General features: G+C 34.2%; 2 protein-coding genes and 1 long non-coding RNA gene across 4 annotated transcripts; all 3 read left to right on the top strand.

Moving 5' to 3' along the window:
• The first annotated feature begins 4,832 nt into the window (after window positions 1-4,832).
• Window positions 4,833-21,723, top strand: LOC107010901 (soluble starch synthase 3, chloroplastic/amyloplastic). 2 transcript variants are annotated; one of them, XM_015210161.2, is made up of 16 exons: window positions 4,833-5,151; window positions 5,578-5,635; window positions 5,732-7,267; window positions 7,412-7,626; window positions 7,826-8,096; window positions 8,526-8,701; window positions 9,695-9,802; window positions 10,433-10,542; window positions 11,213-11,318; window positions 12,467-12,637; window positions 13,163-13,291; window positions 16,806-16,988; window positions 17,392-17,523; window positions 17,618-17,729; window positions 19,023-19,146; window positions 21,273-21,723. In XM_015210161.2, exons 1-16 carry the CDS (start codon window positions 5,044-5,046, stop codon window positions 21,406-21,408), a joined length of 3,675 nt encoding a protein of 1,224 aa, XP_015065647.1. In that variant the 5' UTR covers window positions 4,833-5,043; the 3' UTR covers window positions 21,409-21,723. The 2 variants fall into 2 exon arrangements, with proteins under 2 accessions (XP_015065647.1, XP_015065648.1); XM_015210162.2 differs by lacking the exon at window positions 4,833-5,151 and adding an exon at window positions 5,343-5,465.
• Window positions 13,298-16,629, top strand: LOC114076105. The gene is made up of 2 exons (XR_003576760.1): window positions 13,298-13,648; window positions 13,877-16,629. It is a non-coding gene; the product is annotated as an uncharacterized LOC114076105 (long non-coding RNA).
• A 3,264-nt stretch (window positions 21,724-24,987) lies between the features above and the next one.
• LOC107010388 lies at window positions 24,988-26,426 on the top strand. Its single transcript, XM_015209669.2, has one exon. It carries the CDS (start codon window positions 25,694-25,696, stop codon window positions 26,162-26,164), a length of 471 nt encoding a protein of 156 aa, XP_015065155.1. The 5' UTR covers window positions 24,988-25,693; the 3' UTR covers window positions 26,165-26,426.
• Window positions 26,427-27,666: the final 1,240 nt, after the last annotated feature.

Here is a 27,666-nt window from a genome sequence, read left to right on the forward strand (position 1 = left end):
TTTAACATGTAGCAACACATGTATGCATCAAACCAACAAGGTTTCCCCATTAAAATTGGTTCAGGGTCAGGAACCATATAATTTTCATCTAAAATGTTGAATGTGCGGTTATGATTTTAATTGCTCCACCACGCACAAAGATGAACTTCCAAATAAGGTTGGAATGAATGTTAGATTTTCTAACATTAGGGGGAGAGATGATTGACAGCTGAAAATTATGTGTGAGGTTAATTATGAATTATCTAGATCCTCGTTAAATAAATATGTGAACTTAAAGTTCAAGGGATAATTCAGTTGCATAATGTTGCAAATCAGTTGCCAGATGAATGCACTGACCCTATGATATAATTCAGCTGCAAATGCTCCAATGTGAAGTCCTTGAAGGACAGAGTCTATGATACGCCGGAAGCGTAATAGACCAATCGATTCCAAATATAAAATTCCTTGAAGAAGGAAGGAGCAAATGATCAATATGGTCATGATAATGAGGCAAGTGCTATAAAAGAGCACATTGACATAACACTTCATAAAATCTTGAAAAAGGTTCAGGTACCTGAAATAATGAAAAATGAAGAGATCTCGATAAGTTATGTCTTGTTGGAATCGATATCAAATAACCGTCGACGGTATCTTTGATATGAGGTAGCGCTCAATGATATAAATTGTGACGAGGATCTTGAATTCAAATCTGTCATATAGTGTGGACAGATAAATGGTTGGCCAAGTAAAATGCACAATTCAAGTATATTTTGTTTCACTTAGAAAAGTGACATTTTGGACTGGTAGTCCATAAATCAAGGTATAATGTCAGTGGGGTACAAATAAATTATTATGCGATAGTATAACCGTAAGATATCAAATACGGTTTGTGCCTTGGGGCATAAAGGTTTATCGCAAAAATCCTGACATTATTGGAGATGTTTTCTCCTTTGGTGGATGCAATGAGGTTTGTTTTGATCTGGCAACATATGAAAAACTTGAATGCATGTAATGAATAATTGTAATGTCTAGCTAGACAATGAAGGTTATATGAAAATCCTTGAAACAATCGAGGTGTCTGAAGCATATAAGAGTTTGAAAGAAACTTTTTCAATAAAGCTTCAAGAATCCTTATATGGATTGAAATAGTCAAGGAAGAAAAAGGGTACAAAAGAATGACCCTAATTGTCCTTGTATTTTTATGAAAAGGTCTTGGTAAGACAAAATTTTGTCTTGACCTACAGATTGATAATTTGACAAATGAAATATTTGTCTAACAGTGCACATACACTGAAAAGTTTTGATGCAATTTTATATGGATAAATCGCATTCATTGAGTACCCCAATGATTATGAGATCACTTGACATAAATGATGATTCAGTTTGATCTCAAAAGAAGGATGATGAGTTTCTTGGTGATGAAACTCTATCTTGGTGCAATCAGGGCACTAGTGCATCTTACTAACAATATTTGACTAGATATTTGTTTTGCAGTAAATTTACTGGCAAGATTCAGTTTCTCCCCGATAAAAGGACATTGAAATGGTGTTGAACACATGATTGAATATCCTCGAAGGACCATAGTTATGGGCTTATTCTATTCCGAGGAATCCAAGACAAAATTGATTGGTTACGCAGATGCAGAATATTTATCTGATCTGCATAAAGTTCTATCTCAATCACGCTATGTGTTTGCATGTGGAGGCACAATAATATCTTGGGGATCAATGAAGCAAATGTTGCTCTGCAGAAATAAAAGTCCTCCATGAAGCAAGTCAAAAGCGCGTCTGGTTGAGATAAATGACACACCATATTCAAGAAATGTGTGGTTTTTCTTTAAAAAAGAATATACCAACCACAATGTACAAAGATTGGAGACATCATCACAAGAAATTAAGTGATGTTTTAATCAGGGGGAGTACAATACGCGTTGCACTCTTTTTCCCTTGATCGAGGTTTTTTTCCCACTGGGTTTTCCTGGCAAGGTTTTTAATGAGGCAACAAATGGTGCGTATCAAAAGATATGTGTACTCTTTTTCCTTCACTAGAATTTTTTTCCACAGGGTTTTTCCTAGTAAGGTTTTAACGAGGCACATTATCTATGGACATCCAAGGGGGAGTGTTATAAATTCATTGAATGAGTGGATAGTCCATAAGGTTGGTACATGAACAACCATTCATATTCACTAGGTTACATGAACCTTTTTGGATAAGAATATATCTATTTATTATGATACTTAATATGGTGACCTTTGGAGTGATTTCTCACTCTATAAATAGGGTTGTTCATTCACTATTGTAATATAGACAAATGAGACTTACATACACTTGAATAAGAAGAAAATTCCCCTTCTTCTATCTACTTCTCTTGTCTTATTCTCTTTATGATTATATTCTTATGAGCTTGATTTTATAACAACTTTAATAAAATAAAAGACTCATATATGTTAATTACCACATCATGTCATTGAACTAGATATTTTAGTCTATGATAAAAACCTTACTCTATGTATGGACATTGAAAAAATATAGGGCAACTTTCACATATAGCAAATAAAAAATTTGTATGCTATAGCAAAGTTTGTATAATTGTGCTTTATAACAAACATAAAAACTATATAATTCGCTATACATATACAGTTGAAGCAAATTGTATAAAACGAAGTGTATAAAACAAGAAAGAGAAAGACACTTGGGTTGAGAACGGTATAAAAACGAATTGTATTATTATAAGTGTATAAAACGATTATATACAATTTGAATTTGTATAAAACGAGAAAGAGAGAAAGACAAAAGAGACTTGACAAGAAATATACAATTGAATCGAATTGTATAAAACGAGAAAGAGAGAAATTAGATACAATTTGAAAATTGTATAAAACGAGAAAGACAGAAAGACAAAGAAACTGGGCAGGGGAGTATTTTTATTGTATAATTATAAGTGTATAGGACGAAAATATATGTACTTGCATGTGTATATACAATTTTCTCACGCTTTATACAAACAGAAACCCAATTTCTACATTTCGCTTCTGTTTGTATAAGTGAGAAAGGCGAGGGTGGCGAGCGAGATTTGAGAGAGTGGTGAGCGAGATCTGGAAAAGGGAAGAGAGGGGAAAAAAAATATTTGTATTTATACAATTTTCTCTACTTTATACAATTAGAAGCAATTTTTATACACTTGTGTTTGTATAAAAAAAGTAAGGAAGTGAGCGAGAGATTGGAGGAGAGTGGCGAGCGAGATATTTGGGAGAGAGGCGTCTGACAATTTTTTGCAAACGTTTGCTATGGATCACAATTAAATCAAACCCTAGCTACTCCATTTATTTTAGGTTATTAGTTTGCTATTATATACAATTTTCCCAAAAATATATTTAGTTGAAGTTTGAGTTTATTAGATACTAGGTGAATTTTGTCTAACTTCAAATTTCCAAAATATGTGAAAATTTGGAACTCCATCCCACTATGTTGAGATTTCACAAAGAAGAAAGTTTTTGAACTCCAACAAAATGTGTTAAAATTTTAATTGTAATTTTTGAAAATCCAGCACATTGTAGGATAATATCATGTTATTAGTTAGTAAACATAAAAAAAAAAAATATTAACTGTAGATCTTTTTTATAGATCTACATAGTGAGGAAATAATATACTATTACTTTCGTATTGCTCAAAAAAAAAAGTAAGGGGAAGAATTCCGTACTTATTTTGCTTTGCCTGCAAATTGCAATAAACTATTTCATTAATATAATTATTTGGCTAATAACAAGAACAAAAAAGCAAATATGATAAAAAGAGATGTAATTATGTTTCTGGTCCACTAATTTTGTTATTTTCCCCCTATTCCCCTTAACTCAGAGGAAAAAATCTTCAATGTCTTATATAGTAATATAAATAAAAATTTGACGGTACATGTTATGAGAGTTTTTTTTTTCTTTTACAAATTAAAACGTTAAAAGGATTAAAGTAGATCGTGATATTAAGGTATTACAAGAGTGTCGTCACTATGAACTTTATCTCATATGACGTAAATGGTGAAAATTTTCTTAATTTTGTGTAATAGAATAAATTTATCTTTTATCAATAGTTGGAATCAGATATGTCCTTGTTATTACTAGTTAGAGTCAATTTTATTCTTGAACTATGCAAATTAGAATAAAATTTTTTGTTATATATAAATGATATAAAAGTCTAACACCAAATGATATCACGTTTTGCGTAATTAAGGATTATTTTTTAAAACTTATGCATTGTTCAAAAATAAATTTAGCTTTTTTTTCTAGTTTCGTTTGAATTTTAGAAATCTCTTCTTCCTCCTTTCTCTCTTCTACAATTACTCTGCCACCCATCACCCCTTTTTTTCTCCTTCTTCCTTAAACAACGCTATACAATTTTATATTTTATTTTCCCTCATTTTTTAAAATTCCAATCAAATTGAATAAAGCAAGTATAGTTAATTTTTTGTTAACATATAAATTATAAAGCAATGTGTAAATAATGGTATAGTAGTATATATATTATAGTACAAGTTAAATAAATCCAACTCGAATAAATTTAGACCACTGCTATCACTCTCTAGACTCTCCATACCCAAATTTTGTCACATCCTTTTTTTTTCCTTCTCATTTCCAAGAAAAAAAGAGCCTAGTATAATTTAAAAAATTCCACGTGTCAATATTTAAATTACCACCGTCTTCATATCCAACCAAATAATTCCAACCGTCTGATTTACAGGTACAACGTAAGCAAAATAGAGAGCATTACACAGAAACAACACACTTCTGGCTGAAATTTGTAGGACTCCTCCAATTTGTTATCGCAGTTCGTAGAATCTCAATAAAGAGTATTATTCTTGATTTTTTAATAGATTTTTAAAATCCCATTAAAGCAAATACCTATATAATTGCAGCACAGATACATAGAGAGAGAGAAGAGAGAGAGATAGTGTGTTGATGAAGGAGAAGAGAGATACTTCACATGGGATGTTGTATTTGATTCTGTGGTGAACAAGAGTTTTATAAAGAACATTCCTTTTTCTTTATTGCTTGGTTCTTGGGTGGGTCAGCCATGGATGTTCCATTGCCACTGCATAGACCATTGAATGCAATAACCCACCTCAAGATCAAACCTTTTCTTGGGTTTGTTTCTCATGGAACCACAAGTCTATCAGTACAAGTAAATTTGTCTTCTAATCTTCTCACTGAAAACTGTAGTGTGTGTTGTATCCATTTGCACTAACTTGGGGACACATGTAGTTATTATATTAACAGTTTTCTTGATTTTGAATACACCCATGTTTCATACTCCCCAATTTCGATTATAATTCTTGCATATATGGAGTAATTTGAGCTCAAAATGCAATCTTGATTGACATTTTCTTATGGGTATTGGAGCTGGGCATTTTGTGTTTACTTGACATCATCAGTATTTGCATATTTGTTGATTCTTGGTGTATGTTAGTGGTCATGGTTCCAGTTAGTTAACTTAAGGTAATTGTTCTTAAGAGTTATTGATGTCATTGGTATGCCAAGTTTATGGTTTCCACCCTTAAAGCAATTTCGATTGTTGTTAATTGTCTTATACCTAATGCTATTTTTGCAGTCTTCTTCATGGAGGAGGGATGGAATGCTTACTGGGGTTCCATTTCCATTTTGTGCAAGTGAGGGTTCATTCCTATGGTTATTTAGTTGTAAATATTGGTCTATCATTGATGCTAGCTATTTGTCAAACTAACTGGAAAGATTGTATTCTGTAGATTTCTCGGGAAGAAGACGGAGAAAAGTTTCAACTCCTAGGAGTCAACAATCTTCACCTAAGGGGTTTGTGCCAAGGAAGCCTTCAGGGATGAGCACACAAAGAAAAGTTCAGAAGAGCAATGGTGATAAAGAAAGTCAAAATACTTCAACATCTAAAGAATCTGAAATTCCCAACCAGAAGATGGTTGAAGCAAAAGTTGAAACCAGTGATGATGACACTAAAGGAGTGGTCAGGGACCACAAGTTTCTGGAGGATGAGGATGAAATCAATGGTTCTACTAAATCAATAAGTATGTCACCTGGTCATGGATCATCTCAATTTGTTGAAAGTGAAGAAACTGGTGATGATGACAATGATGCTGTAAAGTTAAACGAATCAAAGAGATTGGAAGAGAGTGATTTTCTAATTGATTCTGTAATAAGAGAACAAAGTGGATCTCAGGGGGAAACTAATGACAGTAGCAAGGGAAGCCATGCTGTGGATACCAAATTTTATGAGATATTGCAGGTGGATGTTGAACCACAACAACTGAAAGAAATTAATGCTGGGAGTGTTGAATACACAGGACCTGTAGCAAGTAAGCTATTGGAAATTACTAAGGCCAGTGATGTGGAACACACTGAAAGCAATGAGATTGATGACTTAGACAGTAATAGTTTCTTTAAATCAGATTTAGCTGAAGAGGATGATCCATTAACCGCAGGAACAGTGGAGATTGGAGATTCTTCTCTAAACTTAAGATTGGAGATGGAAGCAAATCTACGTAGGCAGGCTATAGAAAGGCTTGCCGAGGAAAATTTATTGCAAGGGACCAGAATATTTTGTTTTCCAGAGGTTGTAAAACCTGATGAAGATGTCGAGATATTTCTTAACATAGGTCTTTCCACTTTGAAGAATGAGCCTAATGTCTTGATTATGGGAGCTTTTAATGAGTGGCGCTATAGGTCTTTTACTACAAGGCTAACTGAGACTCATCTCAATGGAGATTGGTGGTCTTGCAAGATCCATGTTCCCAAGGAAGCATACAGGGCTGATTTTGTGTTTTTTAATGGACAAGATGTCTATGACAACAATGATGGAAATGACTTCAGTATAACAGTGGAAGGTGGTATGCAAATCATTGACTTTGAAAATTTCTTGCTTGAGGAGAAACGGAGAGAGCAGGAGAAACTTGCTAAAGAAGAAGCTGAAAGAGAAAGACTAGCAGAAGAACAAAGACGAATAGAAGCAGAGAAAGCTGAAATTGAAGCTGACAGAGCACAAGCAAAGGACGAGACTGCAAAGAAAAAGAAAGTATTGCAAGAATTGATGGCAAAGGCCACAAAGACTCGTGATATCACCTGGTACATAGAGCCAAGTGAATTTAAATGCGAGGACAAGGTCAGGTTATACTATAACAAAAGTTCAGGTCCACTCTCCCATGCTAAGGACCTGTGGATCCACGGAGGATATAACAATTGGAAGGATGGTTTGTCTATTGTCAAAAAGCTTGTTAAATCTGAGAGAATAGATGGTGATTGGTGGTATACAGAGGGTAAGTGGGGATGTTATTATTATAAGTACTTGCACTTCTTTTAGTTAGTACTTGCATGAGCTTCCACAATCATACTTTGCCTGTCTCCTTTTATTTCTTCTGAATGTTCGGCTACACTCTTCTGAGGAATGTACTTTTCTGCAGTTGTTATTCCTGATCAGGCACTTGTCTTGGATTGGGTTTTTGCTGATGGTCCACCCAAGCATGCCATTGCTTATGATAACAATCACCGCCAAGACTTCCATGCCATTGTCCCCAAGCACTTTCCGGAGGAATTATATTGGGTTGAGGAAGAACATCAGATCTTTAAGACACTTCAGGAGGAGAGAAGGCTTAGAGAAGCCGCTATGCGTGCTAAGGTTGGTTGTAATGTTCCACTCAAGGTTAAAACTGGTTAAGTGGATTTGATGGGTCAAATTTAGATATTCTGTTGTTGTCCTGTTATTCCAAAAGAGAACAAAGACCTCCTATTTTTTTTTTGTCTATAGAGTTCTCCTGCAAGTTATTTTCTTATATTACTGAATTCCATTGCTTACCTCTCATATATGTTTCTTCCAGGCTGAAAAAACAGCACTTCTGAAAGCTAAAACAAAGGAAAGAACTATGAAATCATTTTTACTGTCTCAGAAGCATGTAGTATATACTGAGCCTCTTGATATCCAAGCTGGAAGTAGCGTCACAGTTTACTATAATCCTGCCAATACAGTACTTAGTGGTAAACCTGAAATTTGGTTCAGATGTTCATTTAATCGCTGGACACACCGCCTGGGTCCATTGCCACCTCAGAAAATGTTGCCTGCTGAAAATGGCACCCATGTCAAAGCAACTGGTTAGTTTTCACGCACTCTGATGTCAGTTTACAAACACTACAGACTGTTCCGTCATCATAGCTTCAACTAGAAATAATTTTCACATACGCTTAGTAGTATCTTTAGTATTAAAAATATAATTTTAGTTGCAGTTTCTTTCACATACATTTCTCTATTTTTCTAGACAAACGGAAGTTTTCTCTGTAACCGATAGCTAGAATGCTAATTGTGAGCTGAGATGAACATCTTGATATGGGATCTGAGACCTTAGGATTCTACGAAGTAAGAAAGTAACTTAACTCTCTAATGCATTTATGTGGAGTAAGTTTGAACAACTGATGTATGTAAACATTTAATTACATATAAATATCAATTTTTGTCAAATAAAAACTAGTCTTATCTGAAAAACATCTTCACTTTTGCTTTCCATCTGGCTACTTATGTTTCAGTCAAGGTTCCATTGGATGCATATATGATGGATTTTGTATTTTCCGAGAGAGAAGATGGTGGTATTTTTGACAATAAGAGCGGAATGGACTATCACATACCCGTGTTTGGAGGAGTCGCTAAAGAACCTCCGATGCATATTGTCCATATTGCTGTCGAAATGGCACCAATTGCAAAGGTAGACTTGGGTGATTCCAACTTTTGTTTTATGCTAAATATAATACTTTTGTGCTTTAACTGATACTTCTTCACTGCGATTCAAGATCTGAAGATGTTTCTGTTCCACCAAGGACTATTTGTGCTTAATCCATAGTTTCTTGTAGCTACCTCTCCCCTCCAAGTTAGGTAAAAGTGTCACTTGCTATGCATTTCTAGAGTTGTGAATTTTCCGATGTTTGGCAGTTACAGAGCAAACAGTTAGTCAATAAAGGCAGTCCATTTTAATATAAATGATACTCTTGTGCCTTTTATGGTTATTTTGCTTTGAGTTGACCTTTCTCATCAAAAAATGTTTATTCTTTAATATTTGGGGGAGATGGGGCTATTGGGAACTGTAAAGTGAAAAAAAAGGATAATGTTTTCCTGTATTACTTTTTGACTTTATATTAATTTTTTATTTTCCTATTAGTAAACCCAAGAACTATGGAGGATTTTTTTGAACCTCAAAGGCATCTCGTGGACCATGTCCAGGAAGGTCTCAGAGGCTTTAAAGAGTTGGGAGGCATCAGGGATGAATGCAAAGGACAGAAATAGATGGAGAATCATCCGTGCTGTATATGATGGACTATTTGAAAAGAAAGGAACTCTATGTGTTTTAAGAGCATAGAGAATAATGTTCAGATGGTCAAGTTAAACTGCATTTTATTGTTACATTTCTGTATAAATGGTTTCAGTACAATCGATGTACTGTTTTGTGATATAATCCAAAGCTACCTATTTCGATTTCTTTTTATCTATTAGGGATAGCGGATAGATTCTTGGGTGATAGAATTAGAAGAATCACTAGTTAGTTTAGTAGAGGCAGTGGTTTAACATAATAATGTAAAGATGGCTATTTAGGAACAAAAATTGAGGTTTACTTTGAATACATTCAACAAATTCTTGTTCATTTACATATTGAAATGAGTGATTCTATTCCAGCTGTTAAGTTGTCATTACTTTGTTTTTGCAGGTGGGAGGCCTTGGTGATGTTGTTACTAGTCTTTCCCGTGCTGTTCAAGATTTAAACCATAATGTGGATATTATCTTACCTAAGTATGACTGTTTGAAGATGAATAATGTAAGGTTACTGCTTCATTTTACCAAGTCTTCTCATTATTCATCACTCAACTTCCACACACTGTGTCTACAACCCAAGTAGGCTTCTCATTGATACTTACAATAGCTACTTTCTTGCACCAATATTTTGTTACTAAAAATGAAAAATAATAGCCTTGGTCGTCCTGCCAATCACGTGTAAATTTGCAACAGCTGTTATCCCCATTCTTGGATATCTGATAAAGGTACAAGTCTAAATGCTTCATGATTTCAAGAATATTCAAACACAACAACATACCCTGTGTAATCCCACAAGTGGGGTCTGGGAAGGGTGGTTTGTACGCAAACCTTACCCCTACCTTCTTGTGAATGTTCAAACACGATTCCTATAAATCATTCGAGTTGTTCATGTATCACATACTTTGACTGGTATTTTTCTTTTCATCTGTAAAAGATAGTTATATTATTTACCAGCAAAAAAAGTATGCCACGGAACATGTACATAAAAGCTATTACATATCGTGTAAAGAGCTCAAAAAGTCAATAATGGCTTCTACATCATTAAATGAAGCCATGTTACATCGATAAAGAAGTAGTAAGGAGATACATATTTTCACTAATATTATTGCATGTTGCTATGTATTCTTATTAGGTGAAGGACTTTCGGTTTCACAAAAGCTACTTTTGGGGTGGGACTGAAATAAAAGTATGGTTTGGAAAGGTGGAAGGACTCTCGGTCTATTTTTTGGAGCCTCAAAACGGGTATGCTTAATGCTGAAAATGATGCATAATGTTTTTGTTTTATCAGAAAAAATAAGTGAAACTTGTTGTTTCATGGTTTATTATCAACTTTCGTAAGTCTGTTCATTAATCAGTAGCTGCTTATCATAAAGTAAAGAGGGAAGTAGAATGCACTCTAAAGGCAGTCCAAGATGAACTGCTGATCAAGCTCCGTTATCTACTCTCTTTAGTTATCTCGCAAAACAAATAGAAGTATTGCAGACCTTTTCTCCTAAAGCTTTCTTTAGTTGAATAGTAGAAGTTTGTGTGTTCCCTAAATGAAAATCTCATTTCCTGACCATTTTCCTAATTTATATGTTGTTGAACTGCAACCGCCATCACAGGAGTTGGTGGTATTTCTGGAAATGATAGTAAAGAATGGAGAATCAATAATTATATTGAATGACTTACAACTGAATATAGACCCTGCTTCCATCAATTTATTTCATTTTAGGATCAATTTATATATATACGCCATTCCACCTTTTCGATGCTTTTATTGTAACAATATAATGGTATGTAGTACAGCAGAACATACAATCATATTCTCAACTATGTGTGCCTGTTTTTTTGTTTTTTTTTTGATCAAGCATAGGTGAATTAGGCATTTGGATGTCTTCATAATTTTAGTGCTTCATTATTGTTCTTTTAGGTTATTTTGGAAAGGGTGCGTATATGGTTGTAGCAATGACGGTGAACGATTTGGTTTCTTCTGTCACGCGGCTTTGGAGTTCCTTCTGCAAGGTGGATTTAGTCCGGTATGTTCCAGATTATATCGATATGCTAATTCTGAGGTCTCATATTTTCTTGATTCCTATTTCTCCAAATTTTAATCTTATAAATTTCTTTGGATAATAGCTTATTTGGGAAAGCTATAAATATTTTTCTGAAGGAGGCAAGTCGATTGCAGATATTTTATTGGAATAGCATCAGATTCAAATTTTTATGTCAATGAATGAATTGCTAATTACCAAGGACTATAACCAAGTCATTTTAATTATTTTGTAATGTGTGTGGTTAGATGTGAGAAAATGGTGTTTTAGAATTCATGAAACTTTCTTTGAGCTAATAAAGATGGTAAAAATGGTGGTTTTGTAAGTTATGTGGGTCCCACCATTATATTTAACGGTTTTGGGGGTAAATTGTTAAGTTTAGGATAAAAGACTAAATTGAACACATTTTGTCATACATGAAGGACAATTTCAATCACCTAGAATATTTTAAGGACCAAAATAAAGCAACCCCAATACATTGAGGACCATTTTGATCATTTTCTCTTCCAGATTATATCAATATTTTCTGAAGGAAGCAAGTCGATTGCAGATATTTTATAGGAATAGCGTCAGATTAAAATTTTTATGTCAATGAATGAATTGCTAATTACCAAGGAGTATAACCAAGTCGTTTTAATTTCTCACTGAAGTTGTTGGATTAATTGGGTCTGCAACATGCTTCCTTGGTCCCAAATTAACTTCTTAAGTTCACCTCGGAGGATTCAAATTGTGAAGAATTCAACAATTAAATTATTCATGACTTAGTCTTTTACAACCAAAAAAGCTTGATTATTTGATACCATTTTTATCATAATTTTTAATCAGACCAACTATTAGTTTCCAAAGTGTAAGTTTGAGGTGAAATATCATTCTCAAGACACAAAATTAGACATTTTGACCTCTAAATTCAAATTCAAATTCAAACATCTAAAGTGGGAGGGACTGTGTACTACTTTCCTCTTTCTAAATAGTTTTCTTCCTACATATTACTGCTTGCTACAATGAATGGGAGCTTTTGGGCACTGAACTGAGGATCTCAAATTTTACTGTGAAGTGATACGGTTTCTTATATTTTCTGTTGTTGAAATGAAATTTTATTTGCACGTCTTCTCCACTGTTCATTTGTCCGGCAGGATATCATTCATTGCCATGATTGGTCTAGTGCTCCTGTTGCTTGGCTCTTTAAGGAACAATATACACACTATGGTCTAAGCAAATCTCGTATAGTCTTCACGATACATAATCTTGAATTTGGGGCAGATCTCATTGGGAGAGCAATGACTCATGCAGACAAAGCTACAACAGTAAGTGCTTCTATCACCTTTACCTTACAAATGGCTGTTTGTGCTTGATGCTGTTGTCTGTGGAAAAATGGTGCTATGCATACGCCAGAGGCTTTTTGTAATTTGCCGGACAAAAGTTCTGGATTTGAGTTCCTGAAGGTCATCATTTTGTCCAGCTTCATGTTTGTCTTATGTTTGTTTCGCCTTCTCATTTTTCGGAAGAAGATTGTAAATTGCACCCCAGGGAAGAGGCTCTATTTAGCTGCTTTCAGAAACTAGTCTAACAACCAAACACTGCCTGAAGGCCTTCAGCTATGGACGCTGTTGGAGATAAAAGTAAGACCAGACAAAATAAATCTAAAAGGAAAAGCTACACGAATACATGCTCTTGAAGTATACATAAAGAAAGTGCTATGGGCACCAAGTATACTTCTTGTTTTTGGTTTTATCAAAAAAAAAAAAGTATCCTTCTTTGTTTGTTTTAGTGGAACTGTAAAAATTTCTCTATGAAAGGTAAAGCTGTATCCTAATAAGATTTACATGCAGGTTTCACCAACTTACTCACAGGAGGTGTCTGGAAACCCTGTAATTGCGCCTCACCTTCACAAGTTCCATGGTATAGTGAATGGGATTGACCCAGATATTTGGGATCCTTTAAATGATAAGTTCATTCCGGTAAGTTGTCTCGGCTTTTCTCAGTTATTATATCACCTATAAGGGCACACATTGGAAAAAATTCATGCTTTCTTCTCCCCCTTATCTCTCTGCATATAAACTGTCCAACTGCAATTCTTGAAAGTGACCTCCACCCTAAAGATGTTATTGTAACTGATTATTGGTCAACTGTGGAGTGCAAGGATATCTAATCTCAAAAAAAGAAGCTTAGTGGTCAACTTACCTTACTCTTTTGCTTGCAAGAAAGGTTGTACAACTCCTAATGCTCTACATAGAACTCTACGAGAAAACTGTTGGATATGCAGAGAATATTTGATCATGAGCAGCAACAACAACACACCCGATGTACTTCCACAGGTGGGTTTGGGGAGGGTAATGTGTACACAAACCTTACCCCTGCCACCTCTACCTTGTGGAGGTAATCTTCTCTTTCTAAAAGAGAAGATAACAATCACTGGATGTTTGGGCTGCCAGTGCAAAGACATTTAAGCTTTTATGGATTTTTACCTCATTTTAATTAGCCAATTTCTGAACAAGAAGGCTGCTCCCATTGATGCCCAGATATTGTCCTATTTTTGTGTGTAGGTGCATACAGAGGCGACTTGTAGAATTTTAAGCATGGGCTGTTTGACAAGAATATTGTTCTCTAAAGTGGCACTTGTTTGATTTCTTGTGTATCTGTACATGAGTAGACCAGAACCTTCCTCGGCTATGCTGTCATTAGTTGTTAATTTTTTCTATGACCACTTCATCTGTTAGGCTTAGAATCTTTTGGTGATCAGTTCATTGACTCTTTTAACTGTGTTAGTCTTTGTGTGTCTTGGTGATTATTCCTTCAAGTAACTTTTGGTGTGATATTCCTGAAGCTAGATGTGCACTTAACTTGTTCAGTTGGAAAAATTTCAACTACTGTAAATAGCACTGAACAATTTTTTAATTTTGTTAGCACCCTACTCCTAGCATGGTCTTTCTCATGTATTGGAGCTAACACACTTCTTTTGCATCTTTTGATGACCTTTAATGAAATTTCTCACTTTATAGAAAAGATAGTGTGGAGAAACTGCCAACCACCTATCTAGGCATGCCTTTGGGTAGCAGTCATAAAGCCTTGGAAATATGGGACGGTATCCTAGAGAAGATTGAAAGGAAGCTATCGAGAAGGCTCAATATCTTTCTCGAGGGGGAAGGTTGATTCTTATAAGTTCTGTTCTTGACTCTTTACCCACTTCTGTGATGTCCTTATTCCCAATTCCAGCAAAAGTAGAAGAACATTGGACAAGTTAAGGAGAAACTTTCTATGGCAAGGCAGCTATAATTTAGTTAACTGGAAGACCGTAATCCTTAGCAAAGATAGAGGGGAGCTGGGAATTAGAAACTTGAGATTGTTAAATGAAAGTCTGCTGAAAAAGTGGTTGTGAAGGTACACTAAGGAGGGAAGTGCTCTCTGGAAAGAGGTGATTAAAGCTATGTATGGTGAATTAAGCCCTTGGTGTACAGAGAACACAGTTGAACCTTATGGTGTGGGAGTATGGAGAACAATCAGAAACCTGTGGCCCCAAATGGAAGCAGAATTGTTTATCAAGGTGGGAAATGGCAATAAACTAGATTTTGGAAGGATATTTGGATAGAACAATCCTCCCTTAGCGATCTCTTCCCAGATCTCTTTCAAATCTCTGAGAATCCTGATGCTAATGTAAATGATTGTTGGACAAAACAGGGATGGAATTTAGTTTTTAGAAGATTTCTGAATGATTGGGAGGTGGAAAGGGTTGCAGAGTTGCTAGGGAAGTTAGGTGAATGAGAATAGACACAAATGCCACAGACAGGGTGCTATGGAGGCACAAAAATGATGGTCTTTACACAGTTAGCAGTGGGTACAGAAGAGGTCTCCAACTGATGGCAGGAGATCCAAACCATCAATGGAACTATTTTTGGAAGGGGGACATTCCTACAAAAGTGAAATGTTTCACTTGGTAGTGATAAAGAGGGTTTGTTTAACACAGGAAGTATTACAGAAGAAGGGTAGACAAATGGTTCCCAGATGCTTTTTGTGCAATTTGACAGGAGAAACAAACAATCACCTTTTCTTGCACTGTAACTTTACCAAGCAAGTCTGGAATTTATTTCTTAGCATTTCAAATCTGAATTGGACAATGCCAGAACATAAATCAGAGTTGCTGAGAGCTGGGTAACGAGAGGAGGCAGCAAGAGCCAAAGGAGATGGTGGAGGTTAATACCATCATGTATATGGTGGTCAGTTTGGAAGGAAAGGAATGGTAGATGTTTTGAAAATAGATACAATTCCATTCACAAGGTCAAATGGAATTGTATAGTATCCTTACTTTTTTGGTGTAAACAGTTGTGTATAGTAGATACAGACCAGATTATAGATTTGATAGGATGCTTGTAACTGACACTAAATGGTGGAGACAAGCATGCCCTTAATGCTGAAGAATACAATCTTACCAGTTTCAAAAAAACAAAAAAAAAAAAGAAATGAACCTTAGACCTAACACAGTCCCCAAAGCTAGTTCATGAGATGAGGATTCCCCAAGATCATAAAAGGAGACATAATCCCATCCCAAAGCTATATCAGACTCTTAGCACTCACACTCGCAGGAGTGGACATTTGGAGCTTGGATAATACAACATGAGTACCCGACATCAGGTAAACGAAGAATTGGAATGGGTCTGGCTCGCCTAACTCAACCCTTTAAGTCAGCTAATGAGGTAAGGATTGCCCAATACCGTATAAAGAGGCAAACATTCCATTCCATATCAATGTGGGACCCTATCAAACAGTTTGTATTAGCACATAATACACCTCCAGTAGTCTTATCTCTGAAAGTTATGATGTTTATCTACATTTATTGGTTTGCTATTCCCATCATCCCAAATATGTGAGGGTGTTTTTATAAAGACTTTGAAACTTGTGTAAAACATGCCAGACATTTATGTGGGTATAAATCATCTTATTAAGGGTAAAATGTTTTTTAAAAAGTTAAATTGTATCTAAATAATTGGTAGTAGAGGGTCAAACAAAAACTGGTGGGTGACCATTCCAGCATGTATCTGGTGGACACTATGGAAGTAAAGGAATGCCAGATGTTTTGAAGAGTAGCAACATTCAGAGATAAAGCATCAGAGTCTTAGTTTGCTGTATTTTTGGTGTTAACAAGAGTTGGGGATATAGTAGCACTAGTTGGCTTCATACGTAACTTGTAAAGTTCTTCTATTTTTGCAATCCTACTTTTGGTGGGTGTTAGATTCTTCCTCATCATTTCTTGGATGATGAGTTTTTTTGTGAATACAAAGTTACCATTGTCTCAAAAAAAAAATTGCATCTAATATAAAAAGGTTCTTCTTTTTGGGACACTAAAAAGGGAAGTGTCACATATATGAAGTATTATATTTGGTTATTGTGAGGTTCATTCTTTTTGTAGCTTTAAGTTCTTGTATCTTAAATCATGTTTGTTTGATGGTTGTCGCACTGTTGAAATGCATGCTATTACAGATTCCGTACACCTCGGAAAATGTTGTTGAAGGCAAAACAGCAGCCAAGGAAGCTTTGCAGCAAAAACTTGGATTGAAACAGGATGACCTTCCTTTGGTTGGAATTATCACCCGCTTAACTCACCAGAAGGGAATCCACCTCATTAAACATGCAATTTGGCGTACCTTGGAACGGAACGGACAGGTATTTTCTCTGAAGGTGTTCTTAAGTTCTCAGATCCCCCCTTCCTCTTTTCTTTTGCTTGGGGGAGGGGGGACGATGGGGAACATACTCATCTTCAGCTTTTGGCTTGTCGAGATGTTGCTATATGCTCTGATAATAATTAGTGTAATTTTTTTAAAAAAATCATTTGGTTTCGGATGTCATGTCTAGTTTGTATATAGTAACTGATTACTGATCTAAATGCCAGAGAGTACCAATTCATTATTTTTTACTTTAAAAAATCCAGAGAATACCAGCTCTTGAATGTTTTCGTCACCAATTTTTGCATCTTGTTCTCTCAAGTCTTATTCTTAATGGAGTCCCATTTTAGAAAGTCTATTTTAGCAGAATGGTATGATCTTCTATTGACAGAAAGTTCTGACAGGTAGTCTTGCTTGGTTCTGCTCCTGATCCTAGGATACAAAACGATTTTGTTAATTTGGCAAATCAATTGCACTCCACATATAATGACCGCGCACGACTCTGTCTAACATATGACGAGCCACTTTCTCACCTGGTATTGTTTCTCCTTTCCTTGCTTGTTGCATATTTTTGTCTTCAAGCCTTATGTGTACCTTTTTATTATATCATTCCTTTTGATACAATTGCAGATATATGCTGGTGCTGATTTCATTCTAGTTCCTTCAATATTTGAGCCATGTGGACTAACACAACTTACTGCTATGAGATATGGTTCAATTCCAGTCGTGCGTAAAACTGGAGGTACCTTTTTCTTATGACCTATATTTTTAGAAATTTGAATATCTTTCCATGGTGCTGCTTGCTTAGTACCTCTCTGCCACTTGCACTGTATGCTCAGATATGAAGGTAGAGCAACTCACTCTAGCGAAGTTTCTCTCTCTCATGACCATAATGTTCCCTTTTTTTTATGATGTGACCATCTTTTTGGAACTACAGGTGCATATATATGAATGACCATTTTTGATTTGGTTGAGCCATAATTAAATAAATAGCGCCTTTTTTCAAAAAAACTTACTTTCAGATGAGGTAGTTAAGCAATTCAACTTGGTGGCAAAGTTGATAGAGCTTTTGGGATCATGTTCCACTACTACCCATTAAACAAAAATAAAGTTCAGTACCACCCATTATCAAAATTCAGAAGGTATCTCTGCATGCTTGGACCATCAGACCCTCATGTATGAGAACAACATTTTAACCATAATTCATAAAATATTACTTAATAAAAGAAGACAATAATTCCTTATCAAGAATAAAAAGAGACAGTAATTAATAAAAAAAACTGTTTTCGCCTAACAATTTTTAAGCTTTTAGATGTGGAGATTACTGTTATGGTCCCCTGTTATGGATCTAGTTATGGGACGCTGCAAGATAAAATCTAAAGTTCTCTTTTTTCTACCTATGGTGCTGGTTCGTTAAGCTGTGATCTCTTGAGTTTGAAGTACTCAAAAACTTGACTAATTTTCTGCTTAACATTTCACTGAATTCAAATACATTAAATACAACACTGAAACAAGGAAAATAACTGTCTACTGCCTACTACAACTGAATGAGAAAGTGGAGAAATAACCTCCTACTTCAACAACTCCTACCTAGAAATAGGAAAAATAAATAACTAAAAAGCTGTAATAATCTACTACAAACACTGCTGGACAGAAATAAAAAATAAGTAACTTATAAGCTGAAGAATTCTACTTCCGAACTTCCTTAAATATTCCATGTGTAGACCATTGGTAGACTAAAAGGGTGCTAAACAATCATACACTACAGCAGTTTTCAGTCTCTTGTAACATTGCAACTGCAGATATTTATGCCGATCAGAATGTTTTAACTGTAGTTTCCTCTTTTAGAAGCGAATTTACTTGATGTTTATTAGACTCGCAAAAATTATTGCTTTCTCTTGAATTAAGTGGGAGAACAAATATTTTTTGCACATGGTAGAATTTTCTTTTGGTGCTGTTGACTTAGTTATTATTTAGCAGATCCTAATCATTTGCTTCTGAATGTGTGTTCTAACCTCTGCATTCTGTATATTAGGACTTTATGATACTGTATTTGATGTTGACCATGACAAAAAGAGAGCACAACAGTGTGGTCTTGGACCAAATGGATTCAGCTTTGATGGAGCAGATGCTGCCGGAGTTGATTATGCTCTGAATAGGCAAGTATAGTTGCTTTGTTTCTATTTAGTCTTTTAATTTTTAAGGGAAACGGAAGCAAGTGTGATGGCATACACATATTGAGAGATCAAAGTCTAAAGAATGTTGCAACAGTTATATCTGAACTCTTAAAATCCTGCCCTATTTGCCCCTATTTCTTTTTCAACAACACCAGACATAAGGATCTTTTCCTCCAAATTTTCAACGTATCTCCTCAAAAGATGTGAGGACTGGACAGCCCTAGCAGAGTTCTATAAACTTGCTGAGACATTGAATTTTTATCAATTCAATTTTTTAAAATTCTAATTTGAGGAAAGGAGGGATACAGGGGCGTGCTATAACAGGGAAGGGAGAACAATCTGGTAATCTGTCTTCAGTTTCAGAGTTTCCATTTTCTTATGCTTGCTTACAAGAGAATGAGGGAACAACTTTTTTAACAAGAGAAAATGACGAAAAGAACTATTCTGAATTTTTTTTGTACTGAAAATAACCAATTGTTTTCTGTTGAAGTCCCAAGAGGAATATGCTACTAGTAATTCTCCCCTTTCTTAGTGTTAGAGAATACACTTGTCCTTCATATACTGTGTAAGGGTTTCTTAAGGGTTTAAGGTCCTGGGGCGCTCCACCCTTTCATTGAGGTTTTGGGTTGGATGTTCATATTTTTTCACATGGTATCAGAGCCATACCCGTTCCTACTCTTTGTTTACCTAATGCTGGCCCCCTATGTTATATCGTCCACGCTCCAGATGTCCAGGACTAAGCTTACATGTCTTTTGAGCAATTCTCACTTTATGAGTAACTTTTGACGTTGAATTAGGCCCCAGGTTTGTTTTATTTAAATTGGAATCAGAATTAGATCAATTGTTATCTTTGGTTTATCCAGTTTTGTGCTCTCATGTATTGGTGTCCAGACTTCATCTATCCGACCTTGGTTGTGCGCGGGAGTGGGATGTGTGTGTTTGCGTGTGTCTTAAGTGTCCATACTGGTTGAGGATCTGCTTTGTCTCATTATATGGTTTTGGACACCTCATGGGCTATCTTTTGAGGGTGAGGTAGGCTTGAGGTTCATTTTCTTTACATGCTAGCATAACATGTTGTCCTGCTCAATTTTCTCCTCATACTCTTCTGCTCAGGGATTTTCTCTCTCAAAGAAGTCCATGGAGCCACTAACAATGCTCCCTGGTGCCCCTGTCCCTTCCCTCTCATTAGCCTGTTGGCCTAACCAGTCTCCGGATACTTTAGGCCCACTTCTGTTGAGCCTCCTCTTGAGCGTCCCTCCATAATAAAAATCTTCAATCCATGTGTAACCAAGAACCAAGTTACACATGTGAGGGATTCACCTTTCACTTTTCTCTTGTAAATGCCATGTGGCCTTCAAATTTACTCTCTTCCTCCTCTCAACTGAAGAAACTCCAGGAAAGCCACTGTCTTAGTGCCACTCCTAATGTTCCCAGATGGAGAAAGAAGAGCAGCACAAACCATCTTAAGATTAGTCGACATTCAGCTACTTCTATGAGGATCCTCCACCCAATTTACGCTATCTTTGCATCCATATGACATATATAAAGAAAATAATTGAAGCCCAGTCATCGTAGCAATGGTGGATCTTTCACTGTGGGCATTCAGATCATAAGCGTCCCAGAGCTGAACTTCAATTGGAAGAATGATTTAGGAAAGCTCGATGACATTCATGGTGGAACCATCCTACGCTAGCATTGGTGATTGCGGCACTTGGTTACTTTTATGGGAATACATTAGTTTGGCGATTTGCTTCTCATTTTCTCTTGTCATTTCATTCTTGAGAATTTGAGATCATTCGTTATTATAAGCTTTTTCACGGGGAGACGTGTGTGTGTGGGGGGGGGAGTGTATTTGCAGTCAAATAGTAGTTAGTTTTGAAAATAGAACTGCTCAAATGTAGAAAATGAAGAAACAAACTTGTGGATAAGCATTGTTATTGGAAATGACTATATAAAGTGTGGAACTTGGAGTGAATTGCAATAACTGCGGGTGGATATATTATTTTTCTTTGCACCATGTTTTTTCCATCTTATGCAAGCCCTAAGATGCATACTTCCTTCCCCTTCTCCTCGTTTGTTGATATCTCACTTACGGTTCTGTGTTTCAGAGCTCTCTCTGCTTGGTACGATGGTCGAGATTGGTTCAACTCTTTATGCAAGCAGGTTATGGAACAAGATTGGTCTTGGAACCGACCTGCTCTTGATTATTTGGAGCTTTACCATGCTGCTAGAAAGTTAACGTAGTTAGTTTGTGAGATAGTAGCAGAAAGATTCACGAGATCTGCAGTCTGTACAGGTTCAGTGTTTGCGTCTGGACAGCTTTTTATGTCCTATATCCAAGTATAAATCCTGTCTACCCTGAGATCAATAGCAGACAGTACTCAGTTCATTTCATTTTTTGTGCAACATATGAAATAGCTTAGCATCTAATAATGTAGTCTATTGATGTTTATTCGTTTTGGGAAGAAATGAGAAATCAAAGGAAGCAAAAAAATACTCTTGACTTTGGATACTATTCATACAACATTACTCATGCAGGAACTTAAAGTTTCATGCTCAGGTTTTCGAGGTCGGCGTTTCCCCCTCCTTGCCCCCTCCTTGCTGTCTTGTTCTAGTTTTGTGTGAAAAGTGCTCTCTAATAGTACAATGTCTTTTGCAATTTGCTTATCTATGTGTACTTGTCACGCGGTATAACCTTATTTGCTTGACAAGTTTGTGACTGTGAGTGAAAACTACTACACCAGGTATTTCACAAAGCTTAAAGATCAAAGAAATAATCATCATTTGATGACACATTGATGTCAAGTTGAGCCTAATTTTGCTCCATATTCATTGCATTGTTGAATTGATGATGACAGTATATACAGCAAAAGTATTCAGCAATGAGTTTCATGATCATACTAATTGCTGCACTTGGAGTCAAATGTATCAATTATCTTCTTGCTGAAAAAATGTTGAAAACCAAGGAGCTAATTGGCCTCCTTTTAAAAATTAGAACAAGATGAAAGTTTTACAATGTAGCTTGTCAATCTTGTTCTTATAACCACTTAAATTTGCCTTCCATTATAAAGAAAGATTTTGTGCTAAGTGGTGAATGAGTGTGACAGGATTGGAATTGGACAGCATATTTTTGATAGAGACAATGAGCATTAGCTTTTGTCCCCACTTATCTTCATAAATATTTATAAAGGTGAAATGTGTTTTATTTTCATTTTTTTGTTCTCAAAGTTAATCCCACTCAAGTGCATACTTGAAAAATGAAGTTGTCTAGATTTTGTCCATTCTAGCTCCTTATTATGATTCCACTTGTAGTTCATTTCTAACTTGTTCGGGATCGAGGTATAGATGATATGAAATATACGCTTATAAAGTTAGACAAATAATAACTTTCTAGTTTGATCGTTTCTGAATGGGTGGAAAGTTTTACTAGGATATGGTTCTTCTTGAAGTTACGAACACTAGGCTCGTTAATAAAAAATTGCAAGATTATATATTTGCTTTACTCTTAATGGCTGGTAAATATAAAATCATTAAATTTTGGAATCTGCTAATTGGATAATTTATTCTATTCCCTTTCTTAAATTCTAAACCTTATCTTAATATTGACATTCCAATAAGAAGCTCTTCTTTCATGACACGTGATTAATTATTTGATTTTCTTCAACAAGTGATCAACTTTTAGTGTTTAATTATAAGATTATTGCGTTCTCAAGAAGGAATTTTTAATCACACGAGTTGATTTTCTAAATGACCCGTTAATCTTTGCTAAATATCACATTTTGTGAAGTAACGATCCACTTACTGAAAAAGTAAGGGGGACATTGAAAAAAAAAAGTGATAATAAATGATTTCTCAATTTTGTGAAAGGTCCAAATACTCTTAAAACAAATACAGTTTGCTAATTATTTAATCTTGTGATCGTTAATGGGTGATATATATAATATATTAAAATATTTTTTAATTTTATTTATTTTAAATAAGTAACCTAGGATATTAAAAAGAATTTTTTGAAAAAAGAAGAGAGAGATACTTTCCTTTTAAATCGACTTAAAAAATAAGCAAAATGAACAAATTGAAATAAAGATTAGCTGTGTACTTTTTTTGGTTGTTGGAAGATGTGGATCTGTCCTCAAGGTGCTAAGATTATCCAAAATAGACTTAAAAAGTATTGTGATCCACACTTCACTTTTTTTTTGGAAACTAATTATTTAATTCTAAAGTATTTAATATCATGGACTATGTCATGTGGTCCAAATTATACTAATCAATCTTTACTTGTTATGCTCAATATCTCAGGAATTTTAGAAGCCAATTTTTTTTTTTAATTTTATCATAAATTTGAATGTATAATATTCGATTTTTTTGTAAAAATATATGTTTAGTTTGGAGATTATGTGCATGTAGAAAGTAGAAACTTAAAAAAGATGTTATTTCTGTAATGGTTCATTTTGATTTTTGGAATTAGGTAGATAGTTATGATAAATTAATAATAGTAAAGTAGAAAAAAGAGAAATTGTAACAACTCTAATTTTACAATAGAATAGTAAGATATAATCTATTATACTGATCAAAAGGATTACATTATGAAGGTACAACAAAAGGGAAATTGAATAAAAGTTATTGTATTCGCAGGTAAGAGTGTAGCTAGAGTTTTTGTTATGGAGCAACTGAATAATAATTTTAGCTATATTTGTATTAAGAAATTTATCGAGAATGTGTAAATAATTTATATTCAAAATTCAATTAGCGAATTCAAACTCCATAAACACAAATTTCTGATTTTTGACTCTGCTCACGTGAACTCATAGCTTATTCTGTAGATCTACCTCTGATTGCACTCCTATTTTACCAAGGATGAAAATTACATTTCAATCGAATTTATTTTGTCAAAAAATTATACTTGTTACTTAACTAGAATGAAAATAATTTTTTTTTTACACTTCAATAATAAATTAGTTAAGTGTGTTTACATCTCAAAAATTAGTACCTAGGTCAAATTATTGGCTTTTGCGCCAATGTCTCGTCCCATAATAAGTGTGATAGGGCTTCATTGGTTGGTGGTACGCTGTGGCTGTTTCAGTAATAATCCCACATCTCAGGACACAACACTTTGCTTTTTTACTTTAGTTGTTTAGCACAGTCAATTCAGCAACAATCCCAAAACATTCAACTTTGAAATATGTTACAAAACTTCAAAGTTTTAAATTTTTTGATTCGATACAGAGTTTAAGAACCTATCCACAATATAATTTTCTTTACTAAGTAGTATAATTGCAGATTATATGTTTTACTTTTGGATTATCATGCCACGATGGAAGCTCATGACACATATAGTAAGTTTTAACCTATAGTTTGTAAATTAAAACTAGGGATAATGCGCAAGTACCTCCTCAACGTATGTTCGAAATCTCACAGACACACTTATACTATATTAAAGTCCTATTATCCACCTGAACTTATTTTATTAACAATTTTTTACCGCTTTTCAGCCTACGTGATACTATTTTGTGGGCCCAATGCTGATTGACTTTTTTTCAAGATAGTGCCACGTAGACCAAAAAGGAGTAGAAAATTACTTATAAAATAAGATGAGGGGGTAATAGAACCTTAGTAAAGTATAAGTGTGTCTTTGAGATTTTAAACATAAATTGAGGGGGTACTTGCGCATTTTCACTTAAAACTACAGTGCATAAATCTTAATGAGCTGTAAGGAAACTAATAGTACTAAATGGTTAAACTCAATTTTCTAGGCCCCTAATAAAGTAGTTTTCACTCCCTTATGAAAGGGTTTAATGCAAAAGCTTAGTTGGCTCCTGCTACCCGTATTGGATAAGACCTCAGAAATCAATGAAAAGTTAGCTCAACCAATAGTTACTCTACACTTTACCCAATCAATATTTACCTGTTTTTTTAAGAACTCAATAGTATTGATTGATGCTTATGTACCCTTTTATCCATCCACATACATATTAACATTTTTTTTTAAAATTTTTCTGTGAGGTTTCATTTGCTTAAATAAATATTCCTGTCTTTGGCTTTCAGTTTCAAACATGTCATGGAAATCATTTTAGTACAAACTTTTTGGCTTCAGTTTCCAGTTTTGAGGGTGATGAAAGTTACAAAACTCATATTTATCAAAGCAAAAATCTCTGTGGTGTTTGTCTTTTTCCTTCTGATACTGTTGCTGCAGGGGACTTGGTATTAAAACCAGCTATCCCCTTGAAATCTGTGATCTTCTTTCTTTCTCATAACTCTAAAAAAAAAAAATATTCACATTTTTTTTCCTTTGTTTTTTACTATTCAAAGAAAAATTTAAACTTTGTTTTAGAGCAGAGGAAGATTCCTTATACCATTCTGTTTTATCCTCTTCTTTTTTTTCTTAATGATTCCTCAAAATACCAAAAAACAAACATCCCTTTCTCTTAGCTATAAATAGTTGTTAGGCTTCCCCTTTTTAGTACTTCCACCATAAACAAAAACCAAAGTCCCAAACTTTTTCATTCTTTGGAGATCTAATTAGAACCAAAGAATGGATGAGTTTAATAGCAACAGAAACAGAGGAAAAACAGAGAAAGATGGAGACTTTGAAGAAGAAGATGTATGGGGTTATGTGAATGAAAGAGATTCATCAACAGTGATTCTTGCAAGAGGAAAAAGTACGTCGCATAAGTCATCATCTTCATCAAGTCCTGTTAAGATTCCAGAATGGTCCAAGAATGGCAATAACAACAAATCAAGAAGAAGAGTTAGTACTATCATAACAGAGGATGATTCTTCTTTCTCATCAGTTACTTATCCTGGAAATGCCATCGTCGAAGAAGAAGATGAAGATGATTATGGTGATGGAATAGTGCCACCCCATGAATATATAGCAAGAAGAGTAGCAAGAAATCAAATAGCTTCATTTTCAATGATGGAAGGTGTTGGAAGGACTCTTAAGGGAAGGGACCTTAGCAAATTGAGGAATGCCATTTTAACTAAGACAGGTTTTTTGGAATAGCTACTTAGTATTATTATAAGGATAAACTAACAAAATTAGGTCATCCATTTTTCATCAATCATCATTTAGTTAGTACCATATGTTCTTATTATGTTTAAGTATGGCCTTCTTATTTTTAGCTCAGAGATGCAATTTTGGGATTTTTTTTATAGGAGAAAAAAAGAAAAGCAGGCTCTGGGATTTTGTTTGGGAGGTTTATAGGAGTATATGCTTTTGTATTCGGTATATGATATATGAAAGTGATTTTTCTATTTAGCAAGTAGTATTTTTTTCGTTTAAAAAAGAATATTTTTTTTATTCTCTTTGAAAAAGAATAATATTTTAATTGCAATTTTTTATATGACATGTTTAAGACTATGAGATCAAATGTTTTATATATTTCACATAATTTTTATTTAGAATTACAAAATTTTTAAAAAAAAATTATTTACTTAAACTCCGTATAAGTCAAACTATGTTTTGTGAAACGGAGGGACTAATATTTATTAGCGGTTGTTTTGTTTTGTTAAAACTCAAGCTACCCAAAAACAAAAAAGAAAGTGATACTTGCTTCAATTGGGTTCATATCATTTTTACTTATTCATTATTTTTAAAATTAATTTTAATCGTTTAAACATATTTAAAAAAGACTCGTAGCAGGCTCTAATGAACGATCGCAAAAGTTTGATCAATTTTATTTTCTGCGTATGTATTTTCTGGCAGTAACATTTGTTCAATCATAATTAGTTTCTTTTCTCAATTAATTAATTCAAATGGAATATGAGATTTATTCGTGATATGTTATGTATCAATTCTATAAAAAAAATTCTAAATAAGTTTTTTGAAATTACAATATCTGATAGGAGACATTATAAGTAAAAGATATAAAATTGAATGAGATAATTGATTTCTTTTTACCAAACATATATTCAAAACTAGATAGCTAGTTAGTATTAATTACTAGTATTAAATAAGTAATAAGTATAAATAACCTAGGAAAGAATAAGGGCCCGTTTGGATGGGCTTAATAAAAGTAGCTTTAAAAAAGTACTTTTGAAAGTGCTGAAACTTATTTTTAAAAGGAAAAATTACATAAATTAATACATTTTAAAAAATAATTACTGATTTTAGCGATACTTTTTGTTTATTACCATTTATAGCAATGTTTTGTTAAATCTGTAATATGTATTAAAAGTGAATTATGTATGCAATATATATGAATTATAATTGTTTTTTTGAAATATATCATGTTTGTTTGGTAAAAAATTGTCACATTGTATTATAAGTGTATTAAAATGTGTGATAAATGTATTATTCATCAATAAAATTTGTATTATATGTGAATAATAAATTATTTTTTGTAATATGTATTAAACTTGTATTATAAATGAATTAAAAGTGATCAAGTGAAATAAAAATATTATTGCTATAAATGGTAAATATTTTTTTAATATAGTATATTTATGTAAGTTTCCCTTTTTAAAATAAGCAGTTATGCGTTTGGATAAAAGTGCTGAAATTGC

Source organism: Solanum pennellii, chromosome 2 (genome assembly GCF_001406875.1).
Source record: "Solanum pennellii chromosome 2, SPENNV200".
In the NCBI taxonomy this organism is placed as follows: domain Eukaryota; kingdom Viridiplantae; phylum Streptophyta; class Magnoliopsida; order Solanales; family Solanaceae; genus Solanum; species Solanum pennellii.

Bases quoted from the DNA above. Each gene is read 5' to 3' on its own strand.
- LOC107010901 (XM_015210161.2), top strand. From the start codon at position 5,044: ATGGATGTTCCATTGCCACTGCATAGACCATTGAATGCAATAACCCAC. The intron at 8,702-9,694 runs GTAGACTTGGGT...TTGTTTTTGCAG, and splicing joins AAATGGCACCAATTGCAAAG to GTGGGAGGCCTTGGTGATGT. The intron at 19,147-21,272 runs GCAAGTATAGTT...TCTGTGTTTCAG, and splicing joins GTTGATTATGCTCTGAATAG to AGCTCTCTCTGCTTGGTACG.
- LOC107010388 (XM_015209669.2), top strand. From the start codon at position 25,694: ATGGATGAGTTTAATAGCAACAGAAACAGAGGAAAAACAGAGAAAGAT.